General features: G+C 34.5%; 2 protein-coding genes across 2 annotated transcripts in view; one reads left to right on the top strand and one right to left on the bottom strand.

The window, feature by feature from the left end:
* Positions 1-15,431, bottom strand: part of LOC119069445 (dedicator of cytokinesis protein 9-like) — a 56,517-nt gene extending 41,086 nt beyond the window's left edge. Inside the window, exons 1-8 of the mRNA XM_037173499.1 lie at positions 15,138-15,431; positions 4,475-4,597; positions 1,638-1,882; positions 1,198-1,383; positions 758-1,047; positions 609-687; positions 424-543; positions 3-360 (exon numbers count right to left, since the gene is read on the bottom strand). Of these exons, the coding sequence (XP_037029394.1) occupies positions 3-360; positions 424-543; positions 609-687; positions 758-1,047; positions 1,198-1,383; positions 1,638-1,882; positions 4,475-4,597; positions 15,138-15,233 (1,497 nt within the window). The 5' untranslated portion in view covers positions 15,234-15,431. The remainder of the gene's footprint in view (positions 1-2; positions 361-423; positions 544-608; positions 688-757; positions 1,048-1,197; positions 1,384-1,637; positions 1,883-4,474; positions 4,598-15,137) is intronic.
* Positions 15,432-16,375: 944 nt separating this feature from the next.
* On the top strand, positions 16,376-22,374 carry LOC119069464 (protein phosphatase 1L-like). Its single transcript, XM_037173517.1, has 7 exons — positions 16,376-16,799; positions 20,456-20,525; positions 20,590-21,039; positions 21,101-21,244; positions 21,647-21,743; positions 21,807-21,882; positions 21,958-22,374. The coding sequence occupies exons 1-7, from the start codon at positions 16,453-16,455 to the stop codon at positions 22,172-22,174; spliced, it is 1,401 nt and encodes a 466-aa protein (XP_037029412.1). The 5' UTR covers positions 16,376-16,452; the 3' UTR covers positions 22,175-22,374.
* Positions 22,375-23,858: the final 1,484 nt, after the last annotated feature.

The raw sequence follows: 23,858 nt of genomic DNA, 5'->3' as shown, positions 1-23,858 counted from the left end.
ACGAGGAAGATGTCGGGATGTGGTGCCGTTATGCTTAAGATGGCCTGTTTTGGATATTTTAGCCAGTCTTTTGGCAAATTGAGGAGATCGTTAACGTCATCGTTCAGATAGGACGAACCATTTGTAAGTGGAAGAGATTTCGATGCACAGCCAAATGGAAACATTTCACGAATTTGCTCGGTGTTTATGTCGAAATAGAAATTTTCAGTCAATTTACGGCCCGCTTTCGAATCATACAACGCTAAACTGGTTATGTACGGCTCGATCTGGAGATCACTTTCGTTTTCCGCATCGTTAGGTGTCTGCAATCGAAATCTAAGGTTTTCGCATTTTAGCAGAAAGCGTTGGCCAAACTGTTCACTAAAATTGTAGAGAAAAAGTCTTAAGAATTGTGACCGAGCACGTCTAGCGCTAATTACTCACCGATATGGATCAATATTCTCGACATTTGTGATTTTATTGGGGATTTGGTATCCAGCAAATAACCTCTTTCGCTGTTCTCGTCTGGACTGTGCTATTGATACATCTGTTTCACGTCCATATCTACAAAAATGTGAGTGTTTCACAATCAAACGATACAACAGACAAGATTCGACATGAATACAAACTTCATTAACTGTGGATTCATACTCTGGTCTAAGCCCTTTAGAGTGCCAAACATTGTAGTACTTGGGCTCGGTGGGGGTGCTTTTGAAACAAGAAACAAATTGGTTGAAAATTCAAATTCAAATTAGACATACAAATTCCGCGACCAGACCTCTTTCCAAGGATGCGGCACGTTTCTCTTCTTGTAACTTGTTCTGTTGCAAGACCGAATGCAATTTGTTTAGCCAATCTTGTAGTTCTGTATCATTCTCAGCGGCTAATGTGAACGATTTATGTCCTTCGCACATGTGCAATTCGAAACAGTATTTCGCCCGTTTCGGATTCTGCACCACTTCAGTACAAAAGTCCATTACGATTGTTGCCTTCGCTTCGCCTTGCTTTTCATCTTTGTGCAGTTCGAGAATGTATGTGCCATCAACTTCTTGTCGCAAGTAGCAATACCTGATAATAATTGTGCATCAGTGTTAGAGTGAGCAACTCAGTTTTAAACATTGCATCAGGATCAAATTAGTCTAACAAAATTTTCTTCCTCATTAATTTAGAACATCCCAGGACTTGTTTAGGAATTAGGGAAAAAATCCTTGTCGTTACCTTCGCTTGAATGATTTGGATCCTATGTGGGCAAACATTCGTTCAGAGCTAGCATCGGGTCCTTTGAGCAGAAAACCTTGCTTCGTAATCGTATCCGCTTGTGATCTAGTCATATACTCGTCAATCCGATCTGGATCAGCATCAATTTCATAGACTTCTTCCTGAAATTCGTCGGCTGGAGATATTCTGAGAAACGGTGCAATCGTTAGCCATAATTCTGTATCGTAAACGTTAAAGAGCACAAAGGGAAAAAAGAAATTTATAAACACGAAGCTCCCCGCCACTGCAAGAACGCTCTTATAATGAAATTGTTTCGTCCACTAATTCATCTTAATAGTATCTAATTACTGTAACTTAATCATCATTTATATTATGCATCACGATGACGAACGAATAAATCACTATTGTGGAGAGACAAAGAAAGATCTAATCCAAATTACCTTGGTAATTCATGACACGATCCGCTGTATGCATTATACTTGTAATGTACTAAACTATTGTTTCGATTGTACGTATGGAGAGCTTGTCTGGTCAATAGAAGTCCGTGATTAGTTTGATGATTGTTGTTCAATTGTATTTGTGTCGCGTCTTCTGCTGGTGTTGTTGGTACTGATTCTGTGATGCCATTCGAAAATGATGGTATGTTATTGGTGACAGTGCGAAATTTGCGGGGTAGAATAACTTGCTGGAAATATTTTACAAAATTGCAATGTGGCTATTTATATGGAAAACGGTTCAACTGAATGAATTGATACGAAAAAAAGTAGTTGTTACGATATGCAATACGATTTTAGCGAGGATCTTAGTGAGTTTGCGAGTACTTTTATTGGCTGCAAATATGCATGAAATAAACAATTTGCATGTTTAGGATCGAATTTGATTGAAAGAAATTCATCTAGACGAAGTTTATGTTTTTTCTAAAATTCTGATCTAGAGCTCTAGAATATCTGATTGAAGCTAGAATCACGAACAGTCACAAAACAATGAATATCAGGATCCTGACGCGAAAAAACGATTCAAAGAGCCTCCATTTCAGGGCTTATTATTGGAAATTTTTTAAGAATTTTTGAGAATTTTAGGAATTTTTAAGAATTTTTAAGAATTTTTAGGAATTTTTGGTAATTTTTTAAGAATTTTTAGGAATTTTTAGGAATTTTTTAAGAATTTGGTTGATTTTTGCTGTAAAAAGATAAGTTCATGCAAATTTACGTATCTAAGTCAATTTTTATATTTCAATTACGATTATAAAATCGAACAATTCAAAATTCAATTTTATCGCACGAAGTTGTGTCTGATACGATTTCGACTGATGAAGTCGCCTCTGATTGTCAAAGCGACAAAAAACCATTAATTAATGTTAACCACCTCGCTTGTCTGACTAAGTTTTCCAATAATTGCAGTCCCAGTTTTCTTACCATTTTTGAATAAGCTGTGTTTTTAAGAACACAAAATTATATTCAGATGAAAAAGCGATACAATAAAAAGCGTCTATTTGCCACATCATTGATTGTGTATCTCTTTTACTTTCACTGGCCGTTTAGAAAACTCAAAATTAATTTAATTTTCTGAATAAACAAAGAGAGCTCTGAGTTGAAGGTTCAGCAAGCGATGTTTTACACCCAATAAATATGAGTCTACTAAAAAGCGCTGGAAAGGTGGCATATTTCTTACCTACCTCGGTGAATTACTGCCCTCGCTTCGCTCTGGTCGCAATATTTACATTCGTTCAAATGTTCCCTATCATAAGTTTATAAGCATGTGAAAAATTCTTTTAAGAATATAATTTCACGCAAAAATTGTCTTAGATTCCAGATTACTAGTCCAATAAAAATCCAATCTTCAAACTTCACTACCCACTGGTCGGAACCACCAGAAAATATTTAATGTCATGTAAATCCATGCTTAAACTTACTTTCAAAACTCACTTTTCTGAACTACGACCGAATGAAGTTTTATAAGACCCATGTACCTCCAAACCACAGACCCTAAACCCTTATCTCTATAAACAATATGGACAGCAATTCGTATCATACAATTAAATTTGTTCTTTCAGTGATTTCATGTGTATTTTATGTAAACTCAATTTCTAGAGCATAATGACTACTCAACCACCCAAAAAAAATTTCGTGAATAAAAAGAAAAAAGTTGTGTATAGAATTACTCCCATCTCACTACTTCAATATTGCCCATCTACGAACTTAACGTCATGATTTTCATTCTCCATCGATTAAAACCAAAATTTTGAAAATCGGTAAAGAATTATTTGAGTTATCGCGGAAGCAAGTGTACGGACGTTTTCTGTATTTAACGTTTTATGCCAATGTAGAACATTTTCAAAATATCATATTCAACTTAGCATTACGTACATTAAGGTTATTTTCTGTCATAAAACCCTGACTTTCGTATTAAATGCAAAATATTTTTGAATTTTTTTAAAGAATTTTAAAGAATTTTTAAGAATTTTAAGAATTTTTTAAAAAAATTTTAAGAATCTTAGAATTTTTTAAGAATTTTTAGAATTTTGAGAACTGAAATTCCCAATAATAAGCCCTGCCATTCAGCTCTAATCACTTTTTGATTCATTGTTTATCGCAGTAAATATCGAGTGATACACCGAACGAATTTTATTTTAAGTCGTAGATCGTACTGCATGCATACAACTTACAATATGTTAATAGTATGTTGTGTTACAAGTATTGTAATGTTGATTTTTTCAGCACTAGACCCAAGTTTTCCTTACGAGCGGAGCGAGTAAGGAAAATTGGGTCGTGTGCTGAAAAAATCTCATTACAATACGTGTAACACATCATGCTTTGTGCCAACCGAGAATTGAAATAGACAAATGCACAAAAATTCAGAATTTTCATTGTAAACAATCACTCTTCGAATTTGATCGATCACGTTGCTTTGCATTTTTTTAAAACGAATGCTGTAATAACTCATACGAATTTCATTTCAACACTGGTTTGAGTGTTGTAATAAGCCATGAAAACGGGTGTTGTAATTTTGGACATTTCAATCTAGTTATCGATATTGAAATCCGTCGTATTTCAATTCTCGGTGGCACAAATGTAATATGACTGTATTCGTATATATACATAAGTCGAGCAATAAATTACAAATTCTTTTCAATATTTTTCTTTCATTTTACGTATCAGCGCAAAAACACTATTTGCGAATTCAACAGAGCAAAAATGAAAAAACTTGAACATCATTGTATATAGCATGGTCAAAATGATAGATAAATATTTATAAAAAATATGAATTTCATACTCACCGACACATCGTCTGTAGGATATAATGATAACAGTAGCTCTCTTTGCGGGTCATTCTGTATCAATACTTTATTTTTCAGAATAAAATTCTCAAAATCGATTGGCTCCACGACCAGCGGTTTGTTCTATAAATAAAAGTAGGAAAAAAAAATGATTGATCATTTTGCTGATCAAGAGAATTGTTGATTTGTTAAAGCTTAAGATGATTAAATCATGCCATCATTCATTACACAACATATGGATTATATTCTTAATTTTATGCGATATTCAACTGCTGCACATATACGGTAGCGGGTCGGGAACTCTGAATTACGGTTTAATAGAAAATACGGCGGACAACTGTGAATCCTATATCGTTTACTGCAGGTTGGAAAAGCAATTTTCGACTTTAAAAATGTACATCACACAGGTACATGAAAACATAAAATTCTCTTCGATAACCAGCAGAATTCTTATTATTCAAAACAAACAACACTTCCGCAGAGTGTAGTGTAGATGTAGAGAATGAGTATCAAAACAAAAGGAAATATGTACAGTCCTGCTCTGACTCCGGGGATGAGTGTGGGATATTGGGGTAAATAAGTTTTTTGCTGATCCGGAAGGCTTAAATATTGGACCCTTAACTTTTTTTAGAATTTTTACAGGAAGTATATATCCTGAAGGTGTCCCCATTACTAGCTATCACCATATCGACGATATCACGTATAACGTAAGAATGGTTATGGTGTTTCTAGGATACCATAGAACGATAGGCAACCTAAGCAATTTTCTTTTCAGCTACACAAGAATCTGCGGCTGTAGAGTTAATGAAATTTGTTTGCATTTTATGTGACTAAAGTTCAATGAGAGCAGATTCTGAAATTTCATCACCGTGCCAATGTTGTAATCTACGTTTGAATTACACTTTTGTTGTAACCAAATCACATTACTCGCATGAATGATACCAAAATATTTGTTCAGAATATATTCTCAAGGTTATACAGAACACAAGTGGTCAATGTAACAAAAAAAAAATCAACCAAACATCTAAAACAGTTTCAGGCCAAGCATGAACACGATGTTTTACATTAAATGAAATAGGTAGCTCTAAATTAGACATATAGGTACGCTGAGTGTAAATACATACAGTTTGGGAAATAGGAAAAATAAAAAAGAATAATGCGAATGATAAACAAAATTACGCAACCGAAACCGGCCGCTTTTATGTTTTCGAATTGACACAGAATTATTTTGTAAAACAATATTCTTTTTAGCATGTCAAAAGCGTAATATTAATTGAGAGATGTATAGATGTAGATTAGCAGGTTATCAATGTGAAGTGCGGTATACAAAATATATATGAAAGCATGGCAAATTTGAAGCGAAACTTGTTTTTCGAATAGGTATAAATGTGTATTGATCAATCGTGTGAAACATTTAATTAATTTGTAATGAACATTAAAATTTTGAAAAGAATAACGAAAAAATTATGGAAAATTTCGCAAGAGAAATTAGAGCTTCTTCGAACGACATCAATAGCATTGTATTTTACACAGTCAAATATATAAGTGGTGAGGTCATGGTTAATGGTCAGACCAGAGAGCCGCCGATTTTCAGCCGGCCGAAAGCGGCGGCTGACGGCTAAAATGCCCGCCGCCGCCGCCGGTGTTTTTGGTCGGCTGAATGCGGCTAGCCGCCGACAGCCGCCGCCAGTGCCTTAGGTCGGCTGACTCGGCGGCTGATATATTTTATTTGACGATTAATTAAAATTTTTGAATTAAAATTTATAACAACTTTTTAAATGGATTCTATTTTAGGACAGAAAAAAAATGAAAAAAAAGGTATAAAATTAAAAAATTTCGTAAAGGGAAGAATATCTCAGTTTTTCAACTTTATAACTTTTTTTTAATTTTTTCTTGACCCTAAATAATATAATCCTTTTTCAGATTGGCCGGAAATTCGTCAAAGTGTAGAATAGAACACTACTTGAAGCGCTGCCGAATGTGATCCACGCAACCTAACACATCGACAGAGGACTGAAAATTAGCAGGAAAGATAGCCAATAGAATTTCACTTTAAATCTACTCCACTCAAAAGTATTTTCAAAGAACTATCCTTCCTGCGAATTTTCAGTCCTATGTCGATATGTGCGTGGCTTGGAGTAGTTTCATGTCGCGACTTGCGAATCTACGCTTCGACCAACTTCGGCAACCTTAAATCGACTCCAAGAGGGTTACCATAGAATAAAAAAAACTTATTTTTTCATCAAGGAGAACCACTTGAGAGGGTAACACCTGACAAATTCGAACTTTCGTGTTTGAGACCCACCCAAACAAAAAAACTTTCACACATGTGCTCTACATTGTAGTCTTTAATACTTCAGCTTTTGTTTAAAAAAAATTTAAGAAAATGTATACTACACTACTACAGCCGCCGCCAGCTGACTTTTTTACCGGCGGCTACGCCCAGTCGCCGCCACCTCTCTTAGAACGGCTAAGCCGACTCAGCCGCCGGCCGCCCGCTCTTTTGGGACGGCTAGCCGCCGCCAACGATTTTTCCTCGGCTCTCTGGTCTGTTAATGGTTACAACATGCGCATACAACATGATAAATTACATTCAATGCTTGTAATACTTTTTTTTCAGCCTAGAGACTTTTCGACTGTCGACGCATTAACGCAAGTAACGAGTTTTGACTTTGCATTTTACATTTTATATTAACTGTTCATCCGTTGTGATTCTAGCCTTTTTGCAATGCTAGCTGCTACAGTCGTTAAACTCGTAAAAATGTATGTTTTCAGTATATTTAGCTTATCCTTCTGTCACATCTTTTTACGTTTTCTCTCCCAGCAGCAAAAACCCTATCCCAGCAAAAAAAGAAACAGTATCGAATGTCGCAATTGCATTTAAAAACGAACATTCGATTTTCTTGTCTTCCTTTTCTATGCACAAAAAATGCACACAAATCGACGACATGTGTGCTGAAACGAAAGAAGTTGACGTACTAACACGTAAAAAGCTGTCAAAAGATGTGACAGAAGGATAAGCTAAATATACTGAAAACATACATTTTTACAAGTTTAACTACTGTAGCTCAAAAATATTTTTTTTTCTATTAAATCAAATTAAATGAAGAAATTTCCTCCATTGGTCGAGACTGCAATTGGTTGAAGTGGATTTACTATCATTCTGTATAAAAATTGCAAATGCTCATTCAGATTTTCAAAAATGGTTGCAAATTTAAAGCCCTCACTCATAATATACTTTGTGATCAAAGATCTTAGAGAGATCTCTTCCGTGATCCGTGAGTAAATACTTGATTAAATTACAACTCGTTGGAGAATCTTAAAGATTAAATTTGTTTTGATATCTATGCGAGATGGAAAGTCTTCGAAACGAAACGTAAATATTTACTGGTTTCCCGGAAGTGCAACACTTGAAAGCAATTCTTTTCTCTTCAAAAATCAAAAATATCTCACGTCAATTATTTCATAAAAACAAAACCATGTGCTGACAATGTGGTAATAACGAACATGAGATTAGTTATTCGCATCATTTTCCAATTATGTGTGGCTAACATCAGTTCGCACACATTGCTGAAACATTTCAATAAAATGGTTAAGAGACCAATTTTTAACACATAAGTTAATTTTCAACTACACTAAATGAAAAGCTTGAGGTACGGACAGACAAACATATTTGATGGAAATAGGAAAATCATTGAAAGATGCGTAGCAAACATGCTAATAAAAAGATGTTCGTTGATTAAGTAAATTATTGAAAGTATATTAACATTAGTGAACGAATGTTTATTTGAGTAAATTATGAGCATGTGTTTCAATTGATTTTCGTTTGAGTGGATCGCTTAAAAGATCCTTCGTTTTAATAATGATTGAAAGTAATTGTAAAGTGATATAAATGTTTCAATGTTTCCTCTTATTTTTTTTTAAATTATTTGTGGAATATAATCAACGACGAACATATCGTCGAGTCGTTAAAATTCCAGTTCGTTTAACAGACGCATCAAATAAAATCAATGCAACGCAAAATTTCAAAGATGTCTGGGAATGAACAGAGGTTTTGTATCGATATCTAATTTTATTTTCTCATACCGTCAAGGACACGAAATAAGTAGCGAGAGAGACAGCCAAATGTGCATCAATTGAATATGTAAATGGCTTTTTTTTCATCCAAAAGTTTATTAAAATTAATGATCACAGCTCGTTCAAATGTGTTTACTACCAAACTCTAGCGATGTGTGTTTTCGGAACAGAAATTGAAAACATCTGAGAGAGTGCTATTAAAAATTATTGTGTTAATAATAACACTACAAAAACATGTTCGCGTTCGTTCGTAAAACTACAAATGGCGATATATCTAAATTCGACTAATATTTAGTCTATAAGTAAATGTTTTGAAAGAGAGATGACTAAATGCCGTACGCATGGATTACAAAATTAATAACGGGCCATTTCACGTTTCAGTTTTAATTCCTTGTTTATTTTGAAAACGTTTTTTTTTCGTTGTTCTGAAGAGTTTAGATGGAAAAAGCCATTATTTGTTTCCATCTTAAATTAGGTTAGATTTTCAAAATAAACTCAAAATTAATTTAAGATTTCCGATTGCATTTCACCTATATACAATAACTACGTACTTAAGATCTTGAAGCGATGATGTCGGAAAATTGAAACTGTAAAAATGTTAGAACAGTAAAAGAAACGTCTGGCTACGGATGAAAATAGAAGCCATTTTCGTCGATTATCTAATATTTATTTAAAGTTTCATTTCATATGTGAACGTGAACAGTGGTCGTTATTGAAGTGTGATTCGGCCCATATGGTAACATTTCTATAAATTTTTCTGAGTACACATTGGTCCGCCGAAAGAACTCAGTAGCAACAAGCAGATTCATATTTCTTTATTGGCTTTAAACTGCTAAAACATGGTTAGAATTAAGACAGTGTCAACGATGAATGGCACAAAACCTTATCAATATGATCTTCAATTCAATGGTTGTAATCTTCAATGATTTTAGTCACTATTGAGAAAAATCGACAGTCGCATTGATGACAATACTTTCCGCATTTCGCATAGTAAGTCTAAGGTCGACACGCGATAAATAACATTTTATGCAGAGTTCTCCAGTCAGCCGATATAACTTGAAAACTCGAACCGCCGATTTTTAGAGACAATGGAAGGAATGGCGCACGGTCGCGACACCTCTGATTTTTTTTTTCATGTTCTGGTTGAGGGACTCGAGTACTACACGAAGCTACTGTATTCAGTTTCCGGATCTGTCCGGCCGTTTCGGAGAACCGACACACGTGGCCGTGAGGGACCCACGAGACAATTTAAATACAGATTGTTATAGCATATCCGTTGCTATAACAATCTGTATTCAGATCAGAGGGACGAATTGTAAGTTAATTCGTGTCAAAATTGCTTCTCTCAACAATCTGGCCACGGAGCAACATCGACCTAAAGTCGATATTTCGACATTTTTGAATGATGATATGTCTAAGACGAAAAATGTTTTAAACTCTTTGAATGGCGATATTGGTAGAGGATTCCACGTCGAGAATGTATTTTACAAAATTTGTCTGGATTGTACAATATTTAAAAAAAATTATTTTCACCATCATCGACGAAACCTCAAATCATCTGTAATGCACAGGTAGACCCTTCTTGTATCACAACAATAATGCCTGATCAACCTGCAGTCTCAGCTTTACAACGATACCAAACTTGCCATACCAGGCTCACAACAAGTATCCATTACGACATTTTGTTTGCAGCAGCAACGTCTCTCTACGACGAAATTTTCAATTTATCATCTATCTTCAAGTGCCCGTTCCTTTAGGATGACTGGAATTGTTATCCATTTTTAATAAATAAGTGGTTTGAGTTATTTGGAGCATTTTTTACAATGATTACGTGCATCTGGAGTCGGTTAAAGCTGATTTCCACATATTTTTGTGCTAAATTTCTTCTAACGGCTAGCGAAAAATGTCATTCAAAAATGTCGAAATTTCGACTTTAGCTGGCTGTTGCTCCGTGGCCAGGTTGTTGAGAGAAGCAATTTTGACACGAATTAACTTACAATTAGTGCCTCTATCCGTTGCTATAGCAATCTGAAAAATTCTCAACCTGAAATATTATTTGAAGCACCGGGTAAGTTTAGCTATCCAAAGAGTTAATGAAGCCTGTATTATGCGCATTGCGGATCATATTCATGGAAAAAAATATTTTATGCAGAAATAAATTTAAACTTTAAATGGTTTTAAAATAAAATTTGAAAAGAACGATGGGTGCAGTTGATAGGCGTACACTTGCGTACGATCAGGAAAAATCTTTAATTAAATATGATATTGCAAAATATCACGGTATTCTAGTTAGAAGAAAGAAATTCAATATGAGTCTGAGTACGCTGTACCACAACCACATTATCAGTTTCTTCTTTTTTTTTACTTAAATGAAAGACTGGAGAGTCGTTCGTCGCTGCAAACTCAGACATTTTTTTTTTGCTTTGTTTTATTAATCGGTTTATTAAACCAACAAGAATGGAAAAAGAAGATCGGCCAGGTTGGAATTTCTAATTATTTTATTTCATTCCAACACTGAGACACATTTCTGCGAAGAAAAACAACAACAATATCGTTAGCTATTCAAAAAAAAATACCACATACGTGTATCAAATATCTATCAACACTTAATTTACGAATATCATCTGAAAGAATTTAATGTTATGTTAATTGTGTGAGTATAGTTATAACAAAAATTCATAACTTATAAAGAAAGTGTACCAGTAAGATCGTTTTTTCTCTATGAATAAACAATCAAAGATTGCTTGCGGATCGAATTACTGAACTAAATTGTTTCTGCGACGAGATGTACCAGATAATGTCTTGTGAACGTGTTTAAAATAAACGATGCCATATTTATCTATGCCAATCGGTAATACCCTCACATGATCAAAAGGATCACAAATTGGCACAGTATAAAAACGTAAGAGAGTATAGCACCATTGGATACTATCCGATGGACAACATAATCTGGATCGACTACTTACTGTTCTAAAGACTGTGCTTTTCAACTATTACACGTTTTGTGCCGGTGGGTACTGATTGATATAACGAACTACTTGCCAATTTAATAAATCAATTTTCCACTCAATTGTAAAAAATTGCGTGTAGGATTCGGTATCGACTGAATAATAAGTAGCTACAGGATTTAGAAACGATAAATTTTCAATAAATTCTCTATATTCGATTCGTAAATGAGAAAAATCTCTTTCAGAAGCACAATTTAACGATATTCAATTCAATTCTATTGTAATGCATAGCTAACCAGAAATATCAGTAAAATTGCACGTAACATAACTAATTCCACTAATTCCGGAACAGATTCTCACGATGCAAAAAAATGTACATAATGCCGGGACAATTAACATATTGTTATACAAATGAAAAATAAAACCGAGGACAATCACTGCAATGTGTTGCAAAATGAACTACAGACTATATGCTATCAGTATTATGTGTTGTCGTTGTGTTATGTTTCATTTTGCCATTTTCTACTAGACTGGAACATTGATTTTTGAGGTCGTGACTCATCGTTATTTAGTGATGAAAGGGTATTTACCTGAATGAATTGAGCGGTAGGCAGGAGATGTGGATTTGTTTTTGTGCTTTTGTGAAGCGGTTGAGAGCTGAGTAGAATACGTTGCATAAAAACAATTGTACTTACAAATCGAATCATTACACATAGAAGCAACAAAAACGTTTCAGAAATGCTACGTGTTTCGGGGTTGTTTTATTCAAATGAATGTAGGACAGGTCTCAGCATCAGGATTATTTTTAATCGAATAAACCCATACCTCTGTTAGAGCATTGCATTCGTGGTGACCAAACTCGCCTCTTCTAATAATTTATTGCTAATGATGCAACGTATATCGACATACAGAATCTGCTACTTCTTCTATTCTGTTTCAAATCAGGGTTTGAATCTTTTACTTCAACTGGTCCCAGTTCATTGCTTATTTTTGTTATCTTTGCCGATAACAGAGATGACTGAAATGGATTCTTTCCATTCTTATCTCGATCTGTTGTAGCGTGTAGAATTATTTGAAATGTATTTTAGCCATTCGACGAAATTGGAAAGCTTGTTGCAAGACAATCCTTCGTTTCAAACTTTGACGAACCTATTTAACATTCCATTTTCAATTTACTTACGAACTACATGATGCTCAAACGAAATATTTCACTAAAAATGCTCATTGTGTTGAGTAAATAGTAAAACAAATTACGATAAGAGAAAACACAAAACTGATTTGTCAACATCATCGATCAGGTACATGATCACACAACATGGTGAATATAACTACAACATCATCTAGTGGGTTTGGAATGTAAGATTTATTTGAATGTACAGAAGAAGCATTGATTATGTACATATACATACTTCGTTGACATGTGAAAATGAAAAAGGTGTACAGAGGTTACAACTGTTTGGAAATAAAGCGAAAAATAACAAAATGTAAACAAATTCTGTTTTTTGTTCCTCGTTAATGAAGGACACTTTATAACACTCTCATTTTCTGTCAGTTCTATTAGATTTGCCGGTCTAAAGTTTGAACGAAACGTTTATTCATGACGAAATTTAACCTTTTTGAACCGACAAGCGCATAATCGCTCTTCTTTGTCATCGTTGTCGATAACATGGGGGCTTGCCAGTTCTGAAAGGTTAACAAACATTCCACAGTGAACTCATTTGATTCTCAAGTTTTTCTTCGATTTCGCACTAGGAAAACAAACTACGAACCTTCTGTACTTGAGTCTAAACAAAGATCTCATTAGGACAAGTAATGAAAGTTTTTGTTTGTAGTACGTGAAAATGTTGATTGGAGTGACATCGCTGACATCATCAATAAAACACACTTGAACAGACTTTAAATTTTGGATTGGAATCTGGGCTATTTTCCCACGCATATATTTGCCTTTTATCCATTCAAAAAGCGAACGATGCGAACAACCAAAATTTAAATATTGTCACCGAATTCTAAATTCTCGCCTACACCTGTAGTAAACAATAATTAAAAGATACACCAATGAGAGTTTCATTGTTCTATTCAAACTGCTCATTATTTTGATTTTTTTATTATAAAAAACAAGGTCTGCATCGCTCAATAAAGATTTCGGACTTTGTTGTGAGCCAGGGCCTATTTTAAGGAATTTAATTTCCAAAAATTTCCAAAATTTCACAAAATTCTTAAAATTTCCAAATTTTGTTTTCTGTTCGATATCATTCCGAAGTAATCAGTTAAGCATGAAATACATGAAAAACAACTAAAAAGGCGCTTTCGCTTTCGCCCCTTGAATTGACATTTCTTTACTTTCGGTCCTCTTAGCAAGCATACAATGGTTATTTGTGTACCTGTTTTGGACGATTGATTTTAGGCAATTTCGCGGATTGTAGGCCGTACGAAGTGAGGCTTACAAGCGAAAGTGCCTTAAATCAACCGTCCCAAACCCGAGAAAATTCGAAAAATTGCCCTCATTTTCGGCCCCGAAGCATGAAAAACTTAATACGTAACTCTTTCGGCCTACTCCATCGATACGTAAATAACTATTACGATGCAATCTGTTGTGTCCTTAGATGAAATGACGAAAAGTTATGGAAAAATTTGAGAATTTTTGGAAATTTAATTTCCTTAAAATAGGCCCTGTTGAGCCTTTTCTATAATTCATCATACCTCCTTATCTTTCTCAGATGGTGAGCATATCATAAAGACAAAATTATAGAATCTCGTACTTGCTATAAAGGACCATGTTAGATGTAGATCATTATTTACTTTTGTTGTTGTTGTCGACAACAGATGAAGAACTAAACAAATGAATTCGATCTTGTGACTTATCAGTAGCAGTCGACCTTGTAGTTTCGATTGTAAATAAAATTCCTAGAAACATATCTTACTCTAAACGTCAACTGTTAAAATGTCTGGTAGTCTGTATGTATTGTACATATATTGAAAGACTGTACTGCGGCTACCGCTTGTTGAATAAACGCAGAAAACACTCTATGTGTCTGTAGAATCCTCTAATCAAATGAAATTGGTATGGCAAATAGAAACAAACCAAACATTTCGTGTAGCAAATGTAAGTACAAGAGGACCACTTTTTACCAGAATGCCGAGATAATAGAGTGAAGCATAAAGAAACAAACCCGCAGCGAAATATTACGTCACTTCTTTTTGCGAAATCGAAATGTTTTTATATAAATAAACAACACACAACGAAGATAAAAATAGTTGAAAAAAAAACAAGGTGGAGTACGACCAGTATGGCATACGAACCTCTATAACTTTTATATTGCTTTGACAATGACTGATAAAAAAAAAGTGGAAATGAAATCGCTCTGATCCGAGATTAGCTGCTGATTGTTTGTTAATGAGACAATAATTGGCTTTAGATTAGATTGTAAAATTGCAATTTGATTTTCTATTATGGTGCTCCAATCATACTTCAACAATAAACATTAATGAACTTATCAAAAAAAAAGAGTAAACACAAAATCGGTAGTTTATAAGAATGAAAGCTAGCCAGTGATTTGATGGTCCCACCCTGGATTATCTACACCGATCCATTATGTCCTTTTCAGACATTAATTTAATAAAAATTTATAGACACTTACAAGAACACTGCTAGCTCGTATAGTTTGACTCACACAATCTCTCAATTTCTGATTGGATACTTTGCTGATGCCCCTTGTAAATTTTCGTTCCGTCATATTTTGGCCGTTCTATAGCTGAGTGTTGTAATCCTTTCAGTTTCACACAATTAGCATATTCATTGTATTATTCGTATACACAAAATATTTGATTTTTTCCATTAAGAGAAGTACACATTTTTCATAATAATATCACTTTTTACCGACCGTCACTACTCATTTTTATGTATCGTGCCTAATGTCTACCGCACTCTTCGAAAGACTGAAGTCAGTTGAACGTTTCTCGGTATAGTGGAGAGAGGAATGTCTTGTTTTGACATATTCGAAAAAGCAATGTAATTTTGCTCTTTCGCGTACAGTAGATTATCACTTTGGTGTTGCAAGATGACGTGAATGTGATGTCAGATTCAAATTGTACTGATCATCGATGACGTTGAACGAAATTTAAAAATAATTTTATTTTTTTATTTTGAATAGATGTGCACCTAATTCTGCCAAAATGTAATTAAAAGTGCCAAGCATGATTTTAATAATCATAATGGTAAACATACTTAGCATTGTAAGTCGGTGTTGTTGTTGTTGTGGTTTTAATGTCTTTCGACATTATTTTCTTTAATCGTTTTTTTTCCTCTGTGGCAAATTAGAATTTCAATAATCTTCTGTTGCATTTTTAAGCACAACTTGTTTATAAATGTGTTATCAAGTGCACGCTAGTGTTTACGTTTTTAAGTGCTAAACTATGTTGTTCATCTTCTTCACATCCGAAAAAAATGGATAACTTTTTACGTGTGGTCGGTATGGGTATGATGGACAATGTGGAGAGTAAGTATGACACATCCCAAAGATCATTAAAGCGATTCGATTCCTTTGGAACACAGTTCATTGATTTACATAAATAAAAAGTTGTTCTGGTTCTAAAGAAACGTTCTCCTTTTCCGAATGTTGATCTACATTTTGTGTTTGTCATATAGAAAATGGTTCTTTGATTGATGATACTTTTAACAACCAATCTTATAGAAGTCTACGTCAGTAGGTTTATAATTCCAACCAGCGCCAAAAATTGACAAACAGAATCATTCTTAGTAATAGCAAAAATTTCAAAAGTTTCCCACCTTAAAACGTTACACATGCCAATGTACGTTTCTCGGCCAACTTCAAGTCACATAAATGAAAATATCAGAAAAAAAACAACTTTTGACAGATTGTTGCGTACATAGACTGAGAAGGAAAATTGAAGGAATCAGTCTGGTGTGAAATTTTGTGCAATTTTTTTTTTGCGATGGATGATCAATTAGAAGATAAAATATTTTCGCAAGTTTATATCAATTCAATGAAGATCCTTTCAAAGTTCGCGGTCACAATACCACCGCTAAGTTCCTGGGGACTTTTCCGTTTCTACCTGTGCGCTATTGTGTTGTTCATTGTTCTGTTCTATTTACAAGCTGCAGTAGTATGGCCGAGAGGACTTCTCCACCGGATAACCACATCGTTTGGTTATACCAGAAAAATGAATCGACTACAAATTATGACAACAAATTCGCCAGAAAAGAAACAAAGCTGGGAACAGACTAGAGATGCGAGTAGTGTTTTTGCTGTTCAGGGACGACGTCTGAAAATGGAAGATCGGTGAGTAAAACGCATTTTCATCGGAATGGAATGTTTCACTTTATCCGAAGCAATAATCCTTTTGAGCAACTTTATTGGGAAATTATTTTCTTATCGACGCGTTCAATCAGTACACAAATGTTGCGTAATTTTATTCTATTTTGATTTTTCGAATGCGAATTTTTGTTGTATATATACTTCTACCTACGATATATATTCAAATTATATACCGAATAGCGAAGCATTAAATTTAGACTCAATATGAACTTTGATGACACGACGCACACAACAATCTTGAATTTAGTAAATAAATTTTCGTTTTATTTTTATATGAAAGAAAGGAGGAAGGTTTGGAAATTCGGTATAAACAGAAAATTGATCAAGTACTTTTCACATGAATCGCATCATTTCAAACGAAACCGAAAGACACCATGACTATTTTAAGCTGTGACACATTTTTTTTTTACTTTTTGATTGCTAAATAATGCAGACGGAGAAAACTTACGATTTCTTCGACGAAAATCTAATTAAATTAATTCTTACAATGTGAAGTGGCTCATACATATTCCATAGTGAGTCACTTACTACTACTACTATTATTATAGTAAATCGGTTACTATATTAACTTGAAAAATGGTTTAAATAAGTAAGGAACTGTATCGGAATTCGAGATACTAGGCCCCATCTTTTGGATGGGTCAGATCCCTTGACTGACTGACTAATTTTCTCAAGAAGATTCTTGTAATCCGAGCAAAACAAAATCACTCTAAAAGTTATATAAAAGTACAAGGGGGGGATGCGTCCAGTAGCAAAGTTTAGCTTAGAGATTCTTGTTCCCTTTACTTAAATACCACAGATTCTCAATCCACATAAAAAACTTCGTTCATATCACGTACGTCAAAATGGCTCATACGTATTTTCAGTACTTAAGAGGCATCGATGCTTTGCTGAAAAGTATACATTTGGGTGATTTTTAAATACTGTCTTTTGATGATATCTTTCCACCAGAATCATTTTTCAAGTATGTACGACTGCAATAACGACCACGAATTGTTAGCTTTCAGCATAAAACAGATTAGGTTGTAGCAATACTCTCTCTAGCAACCAAACTCTCAATTCTCTGTGTCAAATTCACCCCTTATTTCTTTGTATTTTACAAACACTATTCTACATTTTGACTAACTACGCTGTAATTTACATGTAAAGGCTACTTGATTCTTTTACCACCTTAATAAAAGTAGTTTGTTTGCTAGAGAGGGTATTGGTTGTAGCAGTTTGACCAACCATGAGAAAACTAAGCAGTTTATGAAAATTTCGTTACACTGCTCACTTTTTTTAGAGCTGGTAAAGATTTTTTTTTATAAAAACATGGAAGAATGAGACCATGTCTTGACACCTTTTATTGGTATGCTATAGTACAATGGTAACTTATATGTTAATTTATTACTATTGATGACAATTTTTCCAACTGTCTCTCTGTGAGAGACACCCAGCCGAACGTGTGAGAGTTTTTCCATTATATTGATTAATACTACAATTTTAGCTAACCACCGATGCCTCTTAAGTTTTATTGTCTGCTAACAGACACTGGAAAGGGGCGAATTTCTCGCTTACCTCTTAAATAAAAATGGAGCTCGTTCACACTCGTCCAAACTTTAATTTTTTTCTTATCATCGATACCAAGATATTACACAATTTTTTTTTGGAATAAATCCTAGAATATTATTCCAGTATATTCTATTAACGACCTTAACCCAAAAATTTCTTTTTTAGTATTTACAATTTTCTTTTGTGGAAAACCATTAAAAATTATTCAACTTAAACACGATAATATCACGGGACGATACAAAAATTCTTTTGGGAATATCTCTCAAATCCCCCGACCGTTATGTTATAGCCCATCTTTGAACTTATCCTCGGGAATGGAATTCCCCGTCTAATAAAAAAAGTTTTTGGAAATACGTTGAGGATTACGTGAAGTTATCGTGTTATCTAGGAACGAGACAAAAATTCTTTTGTGAATATCTCTAAGATCACCCGTCCGTTATGACCGAAGATAGCGCAATTTAATTCGCTGTCTATTAAAAAAAAACATTTTGGAAATCTATCGAAAACTACCTACTCGAGTTATCGTGGAATCAAGCGACAAGACAAAAATTCTTTTGTGAGTATCTCTAAGATCATCCGTCCGTTACGACCCATCTTCGAACTTAACCTCAGCAATTTAATTCGCTGTCGATTAATAAAAAGTTTTTGGAAATCCATCGAACACTACTCGAGTTATCGTGGAATCAAGCGACAAGACAAAAATTCTTTTGTGAATATCTCTAAGATCACCCGTCCGTTACGACCCATCTTCGAACTTAACCTCAGCAATTTAATTCCCCGTGAAATAAAAAAAAGTTTTTGGAAATGCGTTGAAAACTACTCGAGTGTTATCGTGTTATCAAGGGACGAGACGAGAATTCTTTTGGGAATATCTCTAAGATCATCCGACCGTCATAGCCCATCTTCGAACTTAACCTCAGGAATTCAATTCCCCGTCGATTTAAAAAAAAGTTTTTGGAAATCCGTTGAGAATTAGTCGAGTTATCGTGTTATCGTGTTATCAAGGAATCATCAAAGTGTGACAAACATTTTCTATATTTAAGGTTTTTGGTCATACATTCATGCATTTTCAATCATAGTAGTAAACATTGTGTGACAAACATTTTAGGGTGTTTATCATCCATAAGACCCATGACTTTCAGTCAAGGGAATAAATAAGCGTCCTGATTAATTGAAGTGTAACCATTTGGGGAAATTCCATTCTTTTATCGACAGAAGGTGGGCCATCCGCCATCACCAATAGATTTTCAATTACTTCCTAATGTAACAGTTTCACTCGTTGAGGACATTACGCGTGTACCTACCGGTGTGAGATTCTCCCATCCTGTCTCTGTCTCAACTTTGACTAAATAATGATGGAATCGGAATATTCCAGGACTTCAATCGTAGAACTATAAATGAAAAGCAAAACCCGTCTGATTGATGGCACTGTTTAGTTGCATTTTGTGCAATGGCACTCATACTAAAAAGTTTTTTTTAACCAAAAATTGATACATTACCAACTGCACTAGAAAACGTACGTAACGCAACATCTTACGACCTATGACGTTATGCATCTACTTTTCGAAGTTTTATTTTGTTCAAAACGGTATAACAAATCTAAAACTCATGCAATCTAACGAAAATTGAATTTATCAAATGGCAGAGCGTCGTGCAATGACGTAATATTTATTTGCACCATGTGACATAATATCATCAGTCGTTTGTTTTAATTTTTTAATTTACTTTTCGATTAAATTTTCGTGTTCATTCGCCTGTTTCCGATATACACATTAGTCATTCATTACACAGACTTGACTAGTACAGATTAATTAACCGATTGAGCGTTAACTTTGAGAAAGTTACACGCGTTTCACTGATTGATTTGCTTGCTAGAATTCACTCAGTTTTGTTATGACAACATTGCACATTAGTTTTTCGGTAAATAAATTGTTTATTTGGAAAGTACAGAGTTGACGATAGGTTCAAAGTCATTACAAATTCATCGAAATAAACCGCTTAATGTGTAACAGACGCTTGCGTTATTTAATTGATGATTTATTGACAACAATAAACTATTTAATTTACAGATTTGTATTGGAAGAGAATGTTAATAACACAGGAGTTTCCTTTTTTGCAATATTTGATGGACATGGCGGAGTAAGTCCTTCCATTTTATAAGCCTCTCCACCTAAAATTCTCACTTTCTTTTGCCTTCTTTCAGGAATTCGCGGCAGATTATGCGAAAGATTTTCTCGTTCAAAATCTACTCAGTAAAATTACAGCAGCATCAAACTCACTAAGAGGAATTGTCACACCGTCACAATCAACCAAAACTGATTGCCCTGACGATGACAAGGAGAATACGTCAAATCAACCGAAACCGTCATCTACGTTAACACAACGTAGACCCAGTATTCGCAAGTCGCTCACAGATGATTGTGTGTCGAACGGAAACTGTAATCGAGAGCAAGAACTTTATCTGAACAAATTGGGTTCGAGCATTCGGAACAAGGAAAGTTTCCTGAATAACAACAACAATAACAATAACGTCAAGCCGCAAACATTTGACGGAAAATGTTACGTTGAAAATGGGAAAATTAATTTCGGAAAAATGTTAACCGATGAAGTTTTGGCAGCCGATTTTGAGCTGGTTAAGACAGCTAAGAAAACTGTAAGTGTCAGCCTATTAAGTGTCCAAAGTTTTTCTTTAAAGTTCTCTCTGTTTGTTGTAGTCAAACTTGGCCGGAACAACAGCTTTAATTGCGATCGTTGACGATTCTCGATTAATTGTGGCCAATGTTGGCGATTCAAGGGGCGTTATGTGTGATGCAAAAATGAATGCGATTCCGTTGTCATTCGACCACAAACCTAATCAGGTAACAACTTTTTATCCCAAATTTCAAACGATTTTACCAATAGGCCCAAAAGCTTTCTGTCGTGATCGATCAGTGTTGATGAGGTTCAAGGAGCGTAGACTCCAATTCTCTTTTCCTGTTTTCGGTGTTGTCCACATTGTGACTATATTGGTGATTGGTCTACGGCTGAAAAACCGTTATGAAAAACTCTTTCATTAATAGGGACTCACTAAGTTGCGTCGTCTTCGTACAGTCCTCACAGTTCCTCGAATTCTTAAGCTATGTAGGAAACTTTGAAAAATAGCGCTTTTGGTGGGTTGCCTGCAAAGCGTCAATTTGATTACTCTGGAATGCTACTGTACCAAGCACAACATCACATTTTACAATTTCATTTCAAACTAAACCAAAAACTCTCAATTGCAGAGTCGAGAGAAAAATCGCATCAAAGAAGCTGGTGGTTTCATAGCCTTTCACGGAGTTTGGCGTGTCGCTGGCATTCTGGCAACATCCAGAGCATTAGGTACGTGCACCAATTTAATATCCACAGACTGAAATTGAATTTGACCGAAAATTGTTTCCGCAGGAGATTATCCACTTAAAGACAAAAAGTTCGTAATTGCTGATCCTGACATTCTGTCATTCGACCTCAGCTACAACAAGTGAGCATCTACCTTTTACAATTTTCATTAATTATTATTTTAAATGAAAACTGACTATCTCTCGTCTACCATTAGGCCGAAATTTCTGATATTAGCTAGCGATGGTTTATGGGATACATTTTCGAACGAAGAAGCTGTAGCATTTATAAAAGACCGTTTACACGAACCGAATTTCGGTGCCAAAAGTTTAGTGCTTGAATCGTATTATAGGGGCTCGGTGGACAACATAACTGTACTAGTCATAGTATTCAAAGATGGAAAGTATACAGTGGGCTCGTCGGTAGCTTCTTAAAATAGGAAAGACAAAGGAACACAAAATTTCTTTTCTTTTATTTCTAGTTTGTTGTTTATTGATATTCGTTTGTTGTGTTTTACATCGATATTCTTATTGTATCTCGAAGTGGATGTAAGTGTTTAGAGACGTTAATTAGTTTAAGTTGGAAAACTCAGTTTCTTTTGACAAGAATTATGTGATTGAAGTGCCGTAGCACATAAATTAAGTTGTTGAAAAAGCTGAGCTGTTTGGTTATTGTTTCACGGATGTTTTTCCTTTTCGTTGTCGGTTCCTGCTTGCTTTGTTATTTTTTTATCGACGACAAATCGAATGTGAACATTTTTTTGGCTTAGATTTACATTATGTTGAGAACACGTCAGTGAACAATTGGATCCTTTGAGACAGCGAGATCATCATTTCCATTATTACCACCTTTCTATCCAATCGTAAAATACTGAATTCTCAAAAATGAACAACAATCTGGTCAGACTTTATACTGTAAAATCACAGCATGATGCGCAAGCACCAGAATCAGCAGATAATGAAGTAGAGGTACCATTAATATTTAAGCACACGACTTTACATCTTATAAGCAAAACGATGCTTTTGGCAATTATCTTTCAGTTCTAACTGTTCTGTACTGTGAACTTTGATGCAACAAATTTGAGAAAAAGTTTAAAGTGCAACCCACAAGTATCCATTGTCCATCACCATCGTGAAATATCTTTCAGATCAAATTGTAAATATCGACCTATTTATCCCACATTCGATTTGTCTGAAAAGAAATGTCCTTTTACACCACACTAAGCGTCAATTTTGTATTGCCGTTTGTAATTCGACAAGTTGTTTTTTAACTTACCATTACGGCAAAATGAACGAGAATTTTTTTTTTTTATATAAAACAGAAAACCCCATTTTACAGTGTCCAACCTAATCTAAGAATGAATGTGAAATTATATTTTTCTACAGATTGTGTGATAAGATAAATTGTCATCGGTTATTCGCCAAAAACGATAAAAATGAATATAAGCGATTGTCGCCGGTTAGGGACCCGCTAACTAGATAGCAAAATTTATATTCAATCAACTGAAGAGAGAGGTCAAACGTTAAGCGATACGTTAAGCAAAAGAATACACGGAATAAAACTATGAATATACGGCGACGGATAGCTGCAGTTTGTAAAAGATTTGAAGGAACCTACGAACTATTTTTATTAGATCCTTCAAAAGAGGTGCATAATATTCAGTCAATAATCACTTTCAGACGTTTGAATGGACGTTGCTAGATATTAATTTAATTTATTCAACAAATGTACAATTTCTAAATTAGACTACGCGTGAGGCGCATATTATCAATATTAAATTTAGTTTACTTTATCCACAATTTTGTTTTTAAGCAAATTTTTGGTGTTACAGAATTTTTGTTAGAATCAAACTTAATTTAAAGTTGAAATTAAAGAAGAAATAAAATTTGTTTTAAACACACCGTATGCGATAAAGTACTTTCCACTGGATGTCACAAATAACTATTATAACATCGTTTTAACCCCTCTCCTTCATTCCAAAAACGGTTGGTCTGAGAAGGGTCTTTAAAATATTTAAGGCAGAAACATCTAATCTGACACCAAAATGAAACAGTGGAAAATATGTGTTACAAATTCGATTAATCCTTCTGACTTTTTAAATAAAACGTAAATAAACAA

Source organism: Bradysia coprophila (genome assembly GCF_014529535.1).
Source record: "Bradysia coprophila strain Holo2 chromosome X unlocalized genomic scaffold, BU_Bcop_v1 contig_35, whole genome shotgun sequence".
Taxonomy (NCBI): domain Eukaryota; kingdom Metazoa; phylum Arthropoda; class Insecta; order Diptera; family Sciaridae; genus Bradysia; species Bradysia coprophila.
This window is presented reverse-complemented; position numbering and strand designations above follow the sequence as displayed.

Coding starts and splice junctions, on each gene's coding strand:
- LOC119069464 (XM_037173517.1), top strand. CDS start 16,453: ATGGATGATCAATTAGAAGATAAAATATTTTCGCAAGTTTATATCAAT. Junction 21,040..21,100: donor TTAAGACAGCTAAGAAAACT/GTAAGTGTCAGC, acceptor TGTTTGTTGTAG/TCAAACTTGGCCGGAACAAC. Junction 21,883..21,957: donor TTCGACCTCAGCTACAACAA/GTGAGCATCTAC, acceptor GTCTACCATTAG/GCCGAAATTTCTGATATTAG.